Genomic DNA, 16,374 nt, shown 5'->3' with positions numbered 1-16,374 from the left:
TGGTAAAAACAACACAAAATGTTTGGTAAATGTTGTATTTTGCAGGTATTATCATTGATGTCAGTGATGGCCCCCAAATGGAGGTCAGGACAACCCAAGATGAATCTGAGGGGGGGGGGGGGTCACATGATTAAAGGAATAAGAAAGAAAGAAAGAAAGAAAGAAAGAAAGAAACCTATTTAATTTACACTAAATGATTGAATGCGTGAATGATTACACAAAATCTTTCTTGAAAAACAATGATTACATTAACGATCCTTCAAATGTACAACAACGAACAAAACTACAATTAAGGATCCACAACATTAAACCTTGTAAACCTTTTACATACAATCTATTGTTTTCAAACTTCAGATATATTGTAGGCGATGTTGTGGTCAGTAGATGGCAGTAATGATTTAAAAGGCCTATTTTAAACTAGAGGGAAAGTAAAGTAAAGAAGAAGAGACGGGCCCAAAATAATAATCTCAGCAGCAGCAGCACGAGCAGGACTGAGGACTAACGCTAGTCGTTAGCTTGTCGGGCAAACGTAGTTAGCGTGAGCTGATATTTGTTCTATGCCTGACTAGCGTCGGTGCAGGTGTCACAGGAAAATCATATGCTGTGAAAGAGAGGGAAGGTCGCATTTAACAGTCCCTGACAGAGACCGACCCCGCTTTCAACAATATGGAGAAACAGTTGCATTTGAACCTGTTAGCTTCCAGACCTCCCATGGCAGGTGGTTTCCAATCCAGCTCCAAGATGAAAATGGGGTGAGTGACCATCTTAATAACATGCTGTCAGTTGTGTCGGCTTCCTAAAGCTACATTCAATATAACCCACCATCACACCGGCTACTCTTTATTTATAAAGACAGGGACTGGACTCGTACCCTTACAGTTAGCTTAAACTGTGCTGATGGTGTTAGCTTAGGCTAAATTAGCTATTGCTGCCAGAGTTTAAATGATCGGTGGTAGATGATAATATGCTCTATAATATGACCTTTCTTGGCATATACGCATCTTACAAATGTGTCAGGCACGAGTTCAATCTGGCATTATTTATTAGCTGGGATGTGTCAGGGTGGACAGTGTCCATTCATGACAATACACTGTAAGTAGTGTCTGAAGATGGTAATGTCAATATAACTAAACCAGATTTTATTCCTTGAGAGATTCTGTTGCAGAGTTTCAGGCACCTTCATTTTCCATTTAGACAGCTTGTGTAGTGAAGGTCAGGACTTGTTATTGCTTGTTTACATCACCGTGTTACAGCAGTTGTATAAATAAGTTTGTGCTTTTGGTAGCGATGTTCCCACATCGTATATTTTGGGGTTTGGTGGAAACAGTATCCAAGCTCTTTGGACTGTTTGTGAAACTAAACCAACACGCAAACCCTAAAAAAGTACCCTTGAAAAAGTTATCGATCTAGTTTCCGGTCAGTTAAATAGTCAGCAGCCGGGGCATTAAAACAAAACAGCTTGTATAGGGTTGAGTGTTTTTATTTGAGGTAAAAGCATAATGATTTGAGATGGGATGATACTGAATGAAACAGTCAGTGAAGATGTGGCATATGATTTGGTCTTGCTGTATAACATTGTATTGAATTTCACAGTTTGTTGCTTACATTACCTTTGAATATCCCTGTCTTATCATAATCTGTGGTCTGTGTACAGGCGATTTTCAATCTTTAAAGTTGTGAAATTTGACCACCAAAAAGATATTAGAAACGACCATGTATTTTATTAATCCTGCTGCAATATGAGATTGGTTTACATTTTGCTTGTTTTGTTTTTAATACAGACCTGGACGGAAGAGAGATTTCTCCCCCCTGCCCTGGAGTCAGTACTTTGAAACCATGGAAGATGTTGAGGTGGAAAATGAGAATGGCAAAGACATATCCTTGATTTGTACTCATATGTGTTTACAGAAAATTGAGTGTGAATTGTTGAAATTCTGGGTGTGGCACCTGCAGTGTTCATATCATACTAGACCAATTCATTCTTTATTCCAATGAGGTATAAAGCATAAAAGATTTAAAGATTTTTACAGATAATGTTTGTTCTCCATTAAACAGTATCTACTGTGACTCTTTCTCAGCCCTGGTATATATTTCCTTGACTACCTTGAACATATTCAGAATTTACTGCAGTGGTTCACATGGTCCTGTGCTGCTCCTGCTCCATGGAGGAGGCCACTCTGCACTTTCCTGGGCAGTGTTCACTGTGAGCATAATAACAATTACAGAGGCTCTGTAACCTCTTTACTCTGATAAAACAGAGACCAATACAGTGTGGAATATTCATGAAGCTGCATTTTTGCTGCGCAATGTTTGATGTGAATGTTTTTCTTTGTAGGCTGTCATATGCAGCAGGATCGACTGCAGGGTGGTGGCTATGGACCTTCGAGCTCATGGTAAATATAGAGAGTCGCAGGACAAACTATTAGTAACTTTATATTCACAGTTTGGGAAATGGAGATCTTGATATAGTTTTGTCACTTTGGTCCGATAGTATTATCAATCCTCTTTTAATAATGATTTGCAAAAACATAGACATCACTTGCAAATTAATTGCAGTGTTTTCAAAAAGGGAAATCCATGATAACCATTCTAATACATTTGGCTTATTATTCGCATTATGTCATAATGTGATATCCTCAACACTCACTCTAGTTTTTCTCTAATACTGCAATGATGTAGAGTGATTAAAGTCACTTTTTTTTAATTTTTAACTTTTGAGTTTTTAACAGCTTAGGTGACATTTGCTCCTCTGTCTTCATCTGCAGGTGACACCAAAGTGAAAAATCCTGAGGATCTCTCTGCAGATACAATGGCCAAGTAAGTTGTGTGTGCAGGCACTGTGTGTGACCCATTCACACTCTAAACTTTGCATCACAAAAAAATTTGGGAAACCAGAGAGTGTAATAATCCTGCAAGCTTGGAGAACAAAAAGTAGTTAAAGGAGTATGTAGTCAGGCGTCAGTTTGGTCCAACTTTTGGTGGGTTCCTGTGGTTTATATTTGGGAGTTTGACTGTCCCTTTTATGCTTTAAAAGAAAAATGATTATATGTCACATGATTCTCCTTTCATGGTTTAATAATTAGTTTTGTTGTTTCAGATTTTATCTTCAGACTCACTGATGCATACGATAGAAATGTAGCAACATTAACAGGCTATCCTTGTTTATTTCTTTCAAAAGGGACATTGGCAAAATGGTGGAGGTGCTCTATGGAGAGAACCCTCCTCCGATCATGATTATTGGACATAGCATGGGTGGGGCCATCGCAGTTCACACAGCCACTGCCAATCATATACCATCCCTGCTCGGCCTCTGTGTTATTGACGTTGTAGAAGGTAAGTGCTTGTACTTTCTCAAATAGGAACATCATAGATAGATATTTATCACTTTATGGTGCTTAGTAGAACCAAATAGCATGTTGATTTTTACTACTACTTTAAATTAGCAGTAAATTTATACGATAAATATTCATAATGAAATAAAATCTAATTAATGAGCTCAGTACAGAATTATTCGTTATATTGACCACTAATGTATTTGTTACTTGCATTCAGGTACAGCAATGGATGCTTTGAACAGTATGCAGAATTTCCTCAGAAGTCGACCAAAGACGTTTAAATCTCTGGAGAATGCCATTGAATGGAGGTAAACCTGAAACCGTTTGATGAGTATGATCAGATCAAATTATATTCTTCTGCTATTTCATGAATGTTAGCAAACTGTCAAACATTATCTACTATAACCAATAAGAGCCTCACTGAAAGAATTTGTATTTTGTTTTCACTGGAACAGCTTTTAGGGTTTCTAGTTGTAGGCCCAATGGGTCGCAGGTCAGGCTCACAATACACTGGCAGAAACCCTGGCTTTACTTTGAAGAGCCTCCGTTCTTAATTTGGATCAAGCTTAAGCTTGGTCTGCTTCCAGGGGTGGAAGTAACGAGTTACATTTACTCTCATTAGTGTAACATAGTTGTTTTTTTTTGTATACTTCTACTTTTTGGAGTATTTTTAAAAACCTGTGATTTAATTTGTACTTAAGTATTATTATTTTTTAAATCAAGGGTTTTAACTTGCTACATACGGTATAGTGCTGAAATCATTACAGAGTAAAAACCAGGCACATGATGAAGTTATGTTTAACATGTGAAAATGCAACAAATGAAAAGGGACTAATCAGCAGCTGCAGCAGAGAAGATGCACTAGCCCAGCAACCACAGCAAGTGGTCAATCAAACAAACCTACCATGTTGCAACCAACAAGTGCATTCTGGGTCTGGCCAAATGTTAAAATACTGACGGTGGAGCCTTCAGCTGTGACTTACGTTGCTGCTGCTTTATTCTGCTGTTAATTCTACAAGACGTGGCACCTTTTGATTGTTGTAGCTTAATATTGCAAAATAAAGTCTGTGGACACATTATATAATATATATGGACACATTTTAACTGACTTACTACTTTTATCTGAATACATTAGTAATTTTACTTCTACTTAAGTAAAATTTCTTTTAGAGTATTATCCTTTTTAGCAGTACTGCTTCTTGTGCCTAAAATTGTTCTTTTCCTTTGCTGTCAGTGTGAAGAGTGGCCAGATCCGAAACATAGAGTCAGCACGGGTCTCAATGGGAGGCCAAGTGAAAAAGTATGTTTGCTCTTTCTCATTTCCACATTAGGTGCTGCATGGGTTTGCAAGTTTTATTCACCACTACTCTGACATCCACAGATGTGAGGAATCCACCAGCAGCCCAGGTGTCTCTAATAGCATTGGTGAAGGTATAATAGAAGAGGAAGAGGATGAAGAAGTGGAAGAAGAATCCAACAAGAAAAGAATGAAGGAAGATGATCAAGAGGTTCTGTTCTCTCTCTCTCTGACCCTATATTTGACATGTGTAACATATATGTCTGTGTGGTGGATTGAGGTTGAAAAGTACCTAATAAGGTTGAATTTCCCAATACAGATGACAAAGGAAAGTATCTTCACCTGGCGAGTGCAGCTGTCAAAGACAGAAAAGTACTGGGATGGCTGGTTCAGAGGCCTGTCTGCTCTCTTTCTCACCTGCCCTGTGCCAAAACTGCTTCTGCTTGCAGGTTAGATCTCTCACTTAGATTATTATTTGGTACTTCATACATAAAACTAATTTTCATTGGATGTCTTGATGGAAGTTCAGGGCAGTCCCACTTGTCTTGATGAATACAGTAAAGTTGTTATGTTGCCACTGACTGCACAATTTCACTCCTGACGTGTTCCATTGTACAGGAGTCGACAGGCTTGACAAAGATCTTACTATTGGACAGATGCAAGGTAAAGAGGGACCCATGGAGATTTTATCCTGAGGTTCCAGTTTTCATTCATGTTACGTCATACACTGTAGAATACAGCACACAAACTTCAATCATATCCATGATCTTACTGTTTGTCCACAGGGAAATTTCAGATGCAAGTCCTCCCCCAGTGTGGTCATGCTGTCCATGAGGATGCACCTGAAAAAGTAAATAGTATTTACCTGAACATATACTGTGCTTTATGTATTAGCATATGATGGTTTGGTTCAGATTATGTTTTTCTTTTATTGGCTTCAATGGTTCTTTATCCATTTAATCAAGATCAGTTTGTTGGTATTTTTTTTAACCCTAGTCCTCTGTTGTCTGTTGTTAGGTAGCAGATGCTCTAGCAACATTTATGGTCCGGCACAAATTCACTGAGTTTAAGGAAGGATATCTGTGGTAAGTGAACCTCCTACCAAAGAATGTGCACATCTAACAAGATTTTTTTTTTACATTTTCAAGCAGTTTATGTATTTTAATAAATCTCATTTGAAATATTTTTTTGTGTATTTAATATAAAATACAGTGAAATATTGGACAAAATCAAAGTAAAAAGGACAGAACATAGAACTGCAGTTTGCATTCTTTGGTCTTTGGAATTTATAAATTAAATTAAATTGTTTTGTCTAAAGAAATTAGGTCGTAGTTGCAATAGTGGAGATGTAGAGTCTAAATTCTCTTCTTTTAATCCATTGTCTTTACTTTGTTTTTCTACAGCTAATCTCCAGTTTTCAGTTTGAATATAGCCAGCAGCCATGAAAGAAATGTTTCAAGAGTCATCAACATCATCGTACAATTAAACAGAAAATTAATGAAAATATAACAACCATTATTATTATTATTATTATTATTATTATTATTATTATTATTATTATTATTATTGCTTTGGTTATGTAGATACTTTGCCTTTCAGCTTTGCCTTATTTTTATTTTCAAACACTGGGATTTGATTGTATTTTTCCTTTACAATATTATATTTTTTTTATTATTTCTGGAACTGTAATGCTCTCCTTGTTTTAATGTTATAATTTGAGTGAATGCATCATTGTTAATATGTGTTTGAATTCAAACAATTAAAGATGGATACAGCATACAAATGTTCCCCGTGCTTGTATATTTGCTCTGTGTATCAAAAAGACATCGTGATCATTTTAAATCTGGGACTTTACTTAACATGACACCATGTAGCAAGATAGCAAGTGACAAATGCAAGAGGAAATCAAAAATGAGTGTCTATTCTAGTTTTCTAGTTTCTCTTTACACTTATGATGAAATTCACATTTCCCAGACACAAATGTATAATACACACTTTGAATCTCCAAGTTACACAATGAAATTTCAAAATGTGTTGAGACAGCAAATCTTTTATTTCCAAAGCAAGAGATGAAGCCTAGCTTACATTCAAGGCATGGATCTCACTCGACGTGACCATAGATTATTACAGTTTTGTCCACATGAATAGACAGTGACTGCTTTTTGTGCTGCATCGATGGTTCAGGCTTGAAGGTCAGAATCAGATTGTTAGATCGAGGTTTAGCTTTCTTGACTCAATTTCAAATCTCTTGACTGATGTTATGAATGTAGGCATCTCTTAATCTAAATGTCTCTATCTAAATTCACTCCACCCTACTCTTCCCTCCACTGTTAGATACTGATACTTGTTTAGACGTTTTTGCTAAAAAAATGTTGGCAACACACTTATGAATACATTTTTTTTTTCTTATCCCAATTTATGATATTGGGGCTTTATTTCATTACTGAAAATGTTCCATTCTCATTCATATTGCAGCTATTTGTAAAATTTGTATTAGCAAAGTAAAGATTGTACTAAAATTCAGTTTGGTCAAACTGGTGGAGAAAATTACTTTTCTGTTCTGTTCTTCATAAAAAGAGGAATTTTTATAATGATAATGATGATGTTGATGTAAACCCGACTTTCCTCCTTATTTCACTTCTCATGTCAACTGATGAAAATCTTATGTATTTTTGCATGTGAAATATTTTACATACTGTATTTTTTCAGAATTGTAGCTTCATGCACAACTTTGAAACAACATTAGTAAAATGGATTAAGCTTTTCTTTTAAAGGGTCTTTATTCAGAGCATCAGCAGCACTCTGAGCACACTCAGAAATATGTTGCATTGATGTGCAATATGAACATTTAGATTATCTAACCGTAATGACTGTCCCCCAAACAGCTGACACTGCTGTGATCATTCTCTGATATGAGTCTATAAACAATGCTGACATGTTGAGTTCTGAACAGGGACAGAGGTTTTTTTGTTTGCATCATTTTGGCCTTACTCTGTGATGTTTCCATATGTCATTGGGTATTTCGAGTCTTTCAACATCATACACCCCATTCAGGTGACCCAGGGTTGCAAGCCAGGGATAGTGCTAGTCTGAGTTGTTTTCTCAGAGGTGACTGACCTGAAGTTCATGTAGTTTTGAATACTAACACTGAATTATTTTTTTTATTATTTTTCCAAGTTTTAACCTGTAGTTTTAACTACTGTAAAAGTGTCAGTGTATAAGAATTTTGGCTTTTTGTGTTTTCAAGGTGAATAATGAAAAATCCAGAAAATTCAGTCAAAACTAGATCTAGGGTACATTCACTATGTATGTGAAGTCATGTATTAAATAGGGAATTTTATGAAGAGCACTATATAGCATGTTGTCAGTTGTCATTAAGGAAAATAAACACAGTTTCCTATTTTAGTGTATAATTAATATAATCTCTCCAGTTTTGATATTATCACAAACAGATTCTGTAATGACAAGACAATACGGCACTAATTGACCAAAACAGATTTACATGCACACACAGTATATAAAGAATAAAAAAATATACAATTCCATATTTAGTACAGAGAATTTATTTTAAAAGACCTTACCATGTAGTAAAGTTTCAGTGTAATTAAATTTTCTATAAGAATCCTTTAAAGATTTTTTCATCCAGTACATGATTTTAAACAAATATCAGTGGCCTGATGGAGAGTCATCAACATCATTGTAGAATTTAACAAAAAATTAAAGAAAATATAACAAGCATCGTTCGTACCATCATTATTACTATTATGTTAGATTTGATATGCAGATACATTGCCTTTCAGCTTGGCCTTATTTTTAAACACCGGGATTTGATTTTACTTTTCTTTACAATACATATATTCTATACATATATTTTTTATTTCTGAAAATGTAATGCTCTCCTTGATTTAATATTATATTTAAAGTGAGTGCGTCAATATTAATATACTGTATACATCATCTATTTTTTCAGAATTGTAGCTTCATACACAACTTTGAAACAACAGTGGTAAGATGTATTAAGCATTTCTTTTAAAAATTTGTGCTTCAGAGCATCCTAAAGAAGGGAAACAAGACATGGTCTCCTGCAGTTGGTTAACAAAACAGGATCCAGCAGAAAAAGAAGTGGAAAAAGTCACAGTTTTCTACTTTATGACATATGTGACATGTTTTTCATCATGTTCCTGGTGAACTCTAGGGAATGATATGCAGGTGTTAATTGTCCCTCCATGGATCAGCTCAGAAATACAGTATGCTACAAAATATAAACATTTGAATTATTAATCATCTGTAATGACTGTCCTCCAAAGAGTTAACGCTGCTGAGATCATTTTGTGATATGTGAACAGTTCTGAACAGGGACAGAGGTTTTTTTGGTTACGTCATTTTGGGCCTAATTATCATTCAAAGTTACACCCCAGGATGCACTGGGGCACATTCTCAGTGATGTTTCCATAGGCCATAAGGTCTTTTGGGTCTTTCAGCATCATACGCCCTTGCTCGAGTTTAATCAGACCCTGGCTTGTGTCCCAGCAGTATTGGTCCATGGACCACTGCTCCTGAACCAAAGCCATGAAGAGGCCCTCTTTGCAGCCTACATGGTGGACTTGATGGCTTTAGTTTCTACAGCCCCAGTGATGACAAATAGAGTGCAGACCTTAGCCTCTATACCCCACTTCAATAAGCTCACAGCAAGCCTTCCAGCCTCCAATAAGAAATGAAACTTGTCCACAACTATTCCCCTCTTCAACACCATGGCCATAGATTTGCCAGGTTTGAAACTCATCTCTACCAAGGAGGTGAGCTTTTACAGGTCCAGGAAAATCCACCTACCACCAGGCATTGATGAAATAGTGACAGCAAGGTCATCCATAAAGGCCCCACTGGAGACTGCCAAATGCCAGACTTGGATAAAGAGTGCCTGCGCTCAGCTTGATGAGCTTGAAGTTCCCCTAGTAGTTCAGGATGAGGTCCTTGATACATGGTATTGGTCCAGGGTAGTCTCGACCAGTTAACATAATGAATGAACAATATTCTGTGGTTTATACACATTTTCAACCAACCCTGACGAACACTAGATGAACTTGAAGCTGAGAAATACAGGATTTAGTGGACAAGATAGTAGCAACACCACAGTAGCACTTACTTACATTGAATTGTTTTTAAATTATTTTTCTTGGAGGAAATAATGACAAACCTATCTTTTTTTTTTACTTGTCAATCACTGTTAATCACACACCTCCATTCTCATGAACATGTAGGAGCTGTCCAAGGTGCTGTGGTGCTGAAATACCTAACAGTCAGAATGAAGGAGAAAAAAGATATGGGTTTGTCTGCACAAGTTGTCTCAGGTACAGCTGCCATTTTACTAGAACAATGACCATCACTGTCAAACATATTAGTGAAATACTGTATCTCAACAGCGTGGATTACATGAAATTTGACACATACATTCAGGGTCTCCAGAGGATGAAACTATATAACGCTGGTGAGGCTTCATCTAGCTCTACCAACAGCTTAAAAACTGAACTGAATTTGCCCAGTACTTGAGTTTATGACAGCATACCTAATGAGAAAACTCCTGTCAGCCTCAGCTCTACTTTGAGTGTGTTACACTAACATGCTAAATGTTAGCACAGCCAACTATACCCATGCTAAACTGCAAACTGTGTGTTTGCAGGTTTACATGCTTACTTTAGAAGCATTAGCGTATGTTTTCTGCATATCAGTGCCATGTGAGGAAAAACATCTACTTAGTGGAGAATATCACAATGGCCTCTTCTTGTGAATGTGGCATACACAACGACTAAAGGTAGGATAAATGGGCCACACAAATTAGTTCACAACTACATTTAATTTATTGTTTACTATAGTGACAGGCTCTAAGCTTCTCAGGTAGCTCTGATGACTAAAACAATGAATACCTTTGTCTAACATCTGCCTGTCATTAAGTACTGTACCCCCATCTTCTCAGACCCTTTTTATATCATAAACTATTTACAGTAAACATTCTCTGCTTTAACACAGAACTTCTCAAATTCGTAGGCTACTCCTTCAAAGAGAGAATAACCAATGCAGAGCTTTGACTGGTTGTTAAACTGACTCATATGATGATGTCAAGATTACTTATAAAAAGTAAATGATCAGCTGCAGCCTGATTCACTTCTCAGATTTGTCCACCAAGATTCATTGTCAACTGGAGTCAGACCAAACCGGTGGCATGTAAGTAATATGTCTCAAACAAACAGTAAATGTATTTATTATGCCTTTTACTTCATATATTTGATATAGTACTGAAGTAGTTAGTTTATTGTGATACTGATACTCATTGTTGTATGTTACTATTTCTTAGTATTTTTAACTCCTGAATATTGTGGCTTTGATTCAGGCCATTGTGCCAACTTAGGATATTTCTTCAATTAATAATCCTAAACAAGCTTCACCATTCAGGACTGTTCATAATGTTGATTAAGGTCTGTCTGATGTGTTTGTGGATGCTATGCCTTTACAGACACTGCATGAAGCTGTGATCATGAATGACACAAGAGAGGTAACCCAGACGGTGTCATACCAGACTCCTGTCAAAGCTTTGCTGTCTATGCTGCCATGTCTATTCTTCCTGTATGTAAATGGAGTCATGCTGTTTGCCCTGCTGAGAAAGCCTCTCTTACTGGAGTCCTCTCGCTACATCCTGTTTGGTCATTTGCTCTTCACTGACTCTCTGCAGCTTCTAGTCACCATGTTGCTGTACATCTTTGCTGTGACCATGGTCAGAATGATCAGTTATGTTTGTATTATTGTCACAATGCTTGCAGCCATCACTGTTAAAATGTCACCTCTTAACCTCGCTGTCATGTCTTTGGAGAGGTATGTTGCCATTTGTTTTCCACTGAGGCGTGCTGATATTACCACTACTAGGACGACAGGCATGGCCATCGCTGTTATGTGGACGGTGGCCTCTTTAGAATCGTTCACCCAGCTTTTCTTGTTTGTCAGTATCGAGAAAACAAGCTTCACTGTGTCAAGGTTCTGCACCAGGAACAATATCTTCCGCCTCCAGATTTATACAACTTTAAACAGGGCCTTCACCATTATGCATTTTCTATTGGTGAGCATGATAATCATATATACATACATTGCTATCATGATTACTGTGAAGTCAGCCTCTTCTCATATCCGTAATGCCAGTAAGGCCCACAGGACAGTGCTGTTGCATCTGTTTCAGTTGTGCATGTGTCTCACTTCTACTATGTTTAATATGATTAACACATATGGTATGTGGAACATAAATCCTGCCATGGCCATTCATATTCAGTATGCCCTCTTTTTAAGTCTCATCATTTTCCCTAAGTGTTTGAGCCCACTCATATATGGCCTCAGAGATCACACCTTCAGACACGTCTTCAAGTACTATTTTACCTTTGGCTTCAGAACCACTGTGAGGCCAGTTACTATGACTTAATTTCAGATAAAGTCATTGTGTTATTTTGTTTCTTGCACATTCATGTTCAGTAGAAATGCAAATTTATATTTGCAGTCAGCAACTTTCATTATTTGTGTCATTTAATACATGACCAAGTGTAAGACAAATCAGATTGTGGTAAAAATTTTAAATGTTTTAAATCATTACTATTTTTTGTCTGTTTCTTTCAGATGATCGCAGATGATACTGATTATTGATTAGCACATTTAGTCACAACAATATAGAGTTATGAATTCTGAGAAATAATGTCTTAAATCATCCCTCATATGTATCATTGTGATGAAGGATTGACCCAGATTTTACTGATTTGAGAAGTGCAGCAGCTTTTCAATCACGTCTTCTCATTTGTGTACAAAATTACATATTGTATACAAGGTTCACCCTTAATACAGCTTTTTTGGTGAACTCTGTGTTGTGTAAATAAAAGACAATTATTAAGCATATGTTGATAATCCACCGAAATTATAAAAATTTTGTGTCAAATATCTTGACAGTTTCACAAAATCATAATCATTCTCCATCATTTATTTGTACAATTTATGATAATTATAAACATATTTATGTTTTTTGTAATAAGGAGTCAAATCATGTAATGAGCCAGAGCCATTGAATATGGTTTTGGAAGTGTATGGTTTACTAAAGGGTTGTTTTAAGCCACAATTTCTTTCTTTTTTTTATACATGCAATTACTTGGTCTTATTGATGTATGGTCTTGTTTGTTAAGTAATATCAGTGATAGCTCTAAGGAAAATAAACACAAAAATATGTTTCTCATAACTTTCAGCATCTTACAACAAACAGTTTGTAATAAAAATTTCAGAAATCTTTAACTGACAGAGGAGGTTTATTAATGTTTCAACTTTAGAAGTAAATGTAAAAAGTAATGTTTACTATATTGTTTTTTTATTACTATTATTATTTCATTGTTGAGTTTTATGCATTTTTATCATTAATTGTAAAACATTTTGTAACTGCTATTTTGTAAAAGTCCTATCTAACTTTATTATCAATAATAATAATAATAATATCTCTTTGCTTCTGTAATAAAACTTTAATGACAGAATTTTGATTTTTTTGTGTGTTTTCAAGGTGAATAATGAAAAATCATGAAAACTCTGTGAAGAGTAGATACGGTACATATCTGTATTCAAAGTCATGCATTCAGTATCTATGTAGGAAACAACGAACACTATGTAACATGTTGTTATCAGTTGTCATAAAACAAAATAGATAACAGTATCCTACTTTAGCGAATTATTTCTATTATCCCTCTGTTGTTGTGATAATTAAGAGCAACACATTCTGTAATGACAAGACACTACGGCACTAATTTGCCAAAACAGATTTACACACAGAACATTTAATATAAAGAGTATAAAATTAAAGTATTAAATATTGGTTTCACAGTTCCTTCAAAAGACCACCAGATGGTGAAGTTTCAGGAGAAGCAATTGAAGATTTTTATATCTATCAAGTATATATTTTCAAATAACAAATATCAGTGGAGTAGACCAGATGATGTGAAATAAGATAAGTCACTGTTTTTAAAGTGTTTGTCTCATAATGTTTAGCTGATTCAAATCCCTCAGGAATTCAATATCCTTATATATTGTAAACATTTAATATGTAACCTGTTTCATACTGATGGGCTTATCATTCATCATGAGGTTATAGCCAATGGTGACACTGACATGAGGGTGATGTTAAGATGTTCAGAGACACATTTTAAAATATGTAAAATGTATCAGGTAAAGTCTAAATCTGCATGGAAAGAGTTCATCCTTTTAGCCAGCAGATGTCACCTTTGCTTTGTAAATACAGCTACAGTACACACTGTGGCTCCAACTGCAGTATTTTCATTTTACTCTGTAGTATGTAAGTGGCTGATACCCCACATGAACAGACTTCTTTGACCTTATGAAAAACAGAGATGTTAGCAGGAGCTGATAATATTATTGATAAAATTCCTGTCCCCTCCTTTTCTAACAATCCAGATGAGCACTTGTGTTGGAGAAAGGATAGAGACAGAGCACAGAGAGAGTCCAATTTATGTGGGTAAACACGGAGGGACGTGCAGACCCACAGAATAAAAGAAGCGTCTGAGCGGGAGGTGGACTAATTTAACCGATCTTTACTCCGCCACAATCCTGAAGCCCTCTCAATATCTCTCTGGCCTTCACGAAAGAGCACTTGAAGGGTTGAAAAACATTCCAGAGAAAGTACCTGGCGACAGAGAGCGGCTTTCACGTCCTCACCCAAGAAAAGGGATTGTGTGGTTTTGGTTTGATAATGGCTAGTTTCATGAACACAGCATCAGTTTTAGTTTTGGTCACACTGGTTATGTATCACTCTTTCCACCTTGTGGTGTTTCTATATAGGGTACTGTGTTCACAAGGAGTGCATCCAGAACAGAGAATTATTTCTGACCAAATGACACAGTTGATCTCCGTGTTTCCTAATTAACTGAGATGTGATCTGAGGGAAAAGCCCAAAGACTTTTTCTAATAACATGTTTAAGCAATGTGTATCATGTCCTTTTGGAATAAATGTACAATTACACCACAGCCGAAGAAACAGATGAAAGAACATCTGCTGTGTTTCTTTTATTTTGTCCATCTAAATGCATTAGCTTAATCCCCCAGTGGTTGCAATACATTTGACTGTGTTTATTGATTTGGCAAGTTCAAGAAATATTTGTAAGAGATTAGAAAGAAACGGAGGTCAAATTACAAGAAAAGGTGCCGATGAAGGGAAAGAGAAATATGAAACAAAGAGCAAAAAAGGAAAAAAAAGTGGAATAATGGAACAGTCTACTGAGGGAAACTTTAGGTACAAATTTTAATATGGCTGTGATTTTAGAAAAAGACCCTGTATTGAATTATACAGTCTTTAAGTTTACTCTTCTCTCTCCCTCATCACACATTCTTTGTCACAGCAACATATAGCTTTCAAGTTGATGCATTACACCCCAGGCTCCATGCTATAACTGAACTTAAGAACAATGGGAATATTTGATGCACTCATTTTACCCACTTCAAGACAGATTTAAAAGGAAAAATACATGCTGATATGCTCGCGTACACAAACTTCTGCACTGTTGAGTTGCAAATGAATGGGATGATGGGAAGTAATTGTATCCCTCATGGCTCTTCAGAGGACAGCACAGAGACTCAAATTAAAGCACTGACCTTGTTAGCTTTATGTCAGCAGAAGGGGATGCTGCCCTTCAACCCCCACCCCATCCCGCCATGTTTACCTCACAGAGATTAACTTTTTGACCAACATATGTCTGTGTATGACAGACCCATGGAGCTATAATGAACCTCCAAGAGAAAACGTTTCAATTCTCAATAACGTTGATGTGTCACTTCAAAACATCAGTGTTTGATAGCCATCAGCAATTCAAGTGAAAGTCCAGTGAGAAAAATTAAAACATATTACAATTTTTGGAAATTCAAAGGACACGATTTTGTGATACCATCCTAGATTTGAAATACCATCAACATAAACTACTGAATACAACTGACACATTATTATACACAGGGCTTTAAATGTCATGATTGTCAAGGGACCCCACCAGGATCAAGACCTTTTTTACTGCAGACATTTTGACTTGTCTTGGTGGGAGTAGGCTAATAACAGTAGCAATGGCTCAGTTCAAATTAAGTGTCCAAGCAGCATTTCTGCATGACATTTCACCAATATATATAGTTTGGAGAATTGTCGATAAATGTGCATTTTATCTAAATGTGGTTGCAGTTACATGATGCAAGAATTATGGCATTTTTTCAAATAAGGCATGCTTCTGTTTTTTTTTTTTGTTTTTTTACAGGATCAGTCGTGTGTTCTGTACCAAATTATAAGAACTTTGGATTAGTTGTACACATTTTTTTGCCCACATGGTAGTCTATGGATTGGACCGCCTATAGTTGGACCAAAATTGTTTCCACCCTTCAAAGTTCTGTTGATAGAGAAAACGCTTTTTCTTAAATGTTCACATGGCGGCCTCGTTTGTACCCAGATGGATCCGTTCTCCTTGATTAACTGACCTAACTTTCAACCACATTTTATTTAAATATATTATGTTCAATAATTCCAGAATATCCTGCTGATTGACTGACATAAAAAGAAAACAACATGCACCGGATACACACTCTCTCTGACAAAGATATGGATAAATGTGCTTTCAGTAACTATCCGTCAAAGACAGCGAAGAATAAAGTGATTAGATGAATCAATATATGTCGGGTTGTCAACAGAGA

General features: G+C 36.2%; 2 protein-coding genes across 2 annotated transcripts; both read left to right on the top strand.

The window, feature by feature from the left end:
- Nucleotides 1–449: 449 nt before the first annotated feature.
- On the top strand, nucleotides 450–6,415 carry ppme1 (protein phosphatase methylesterase 1). The gene is made up of 14 exons (XM_087173571.1): nucleotides 450–752; nucleotides 1,782–1,879; nucleotides 2,115–2,203; nucleotides 2,336–2,393; nucleotides 2,766–2,817; nucleotides 3,179–3,333; nucleotides 3,553–3,643; nucleotides 4,570–4,635; nucleotides 4,717–4,843; nucleotides 4,952–5,081; nucleotides 5,251–5,295; nucleotides 5,418–5,482; nucleotides 5,650–5,717; nucleotides 6,036–6,415. The coding sequence occupies exons 1-14, from the start codon at nucleotides 667–669 to the stop codon at nucleotides 6,037–6,039; spliced, it is 1,134 nt and encodes a 377-aa protein (XP_087029697.1). The 5' UTR covers nucleotides 450–666; the 3' UTR covers nucleotides 6,040–6,415.
- Nucleotides 6,416–11,128: 4,713 nt separating this feature from the next.
- On the top strand, nucleotides 11,129–12,091 carry LOC111654004 (odorant receptor 131-2-like). The gene has a single exon (XM_023404817.2). The coding sequence runs from the start codon at nucleotides 11,129–11,131 to the stop codon at nucleotides 12,089–12,091; it is 963 nt and encodes a 320-aa protein (XP_023260585.2).
- Nucleotides 12,092–16,374: the final 4,283 nt, after the last annotated feature.

Source organism: Seriola lalandi, unplaced genomic scaffold (assembly GCF_002814215.2).
Source record: "Seriola lalandi dorsalis isolate HSWRI2012SDOR001 ecotype SW California unplaced genomic scaffold, Sedor1 jcf7180002054256, whole genome shotgun sequence".
Classification (NCBI taxonomy): Eukaryota; Metazoa; Chordata; class Actinopteri; order Carangiformes; family Carangidae; genus Seriola; species Seriola lalandi.
This window is presented reverse-complemented; position numbering and strand designations above follow the sequence as displayed.

Excerpts from the sequence above, each read along its gene's own strand:
- LOC111654004 (XM_023404817.2), top strand. The coding sequence starts at position 11,129 with ATGCCTTTACAGACACTGCATGAAGCTGTGATCATGAATGACACAAGA.
- ppme1 (XM_087173571.1), top strand. The coding sequence starts at position 667 with ATGGAGAAACAGTTGCATTTGAACCTGTTAGCTTCCAGACCTCCCATG. Across the intron at positions 4,844-4,951 it reads TGAAGGAAGATGATCAAGAG|ATGACAAAGGAAAGTATCTT; the intron begins GTTCTGTTCTCT and ends TTCCCAATACAG. Across the intron at positions 5,082-5,250 it reads AAAACTGCTTCTGCTTGCAG|GAGTCGACAGGCTTGACAAA; the intron begins GTTAGATCTCTC and ends TCCATTGTACAG.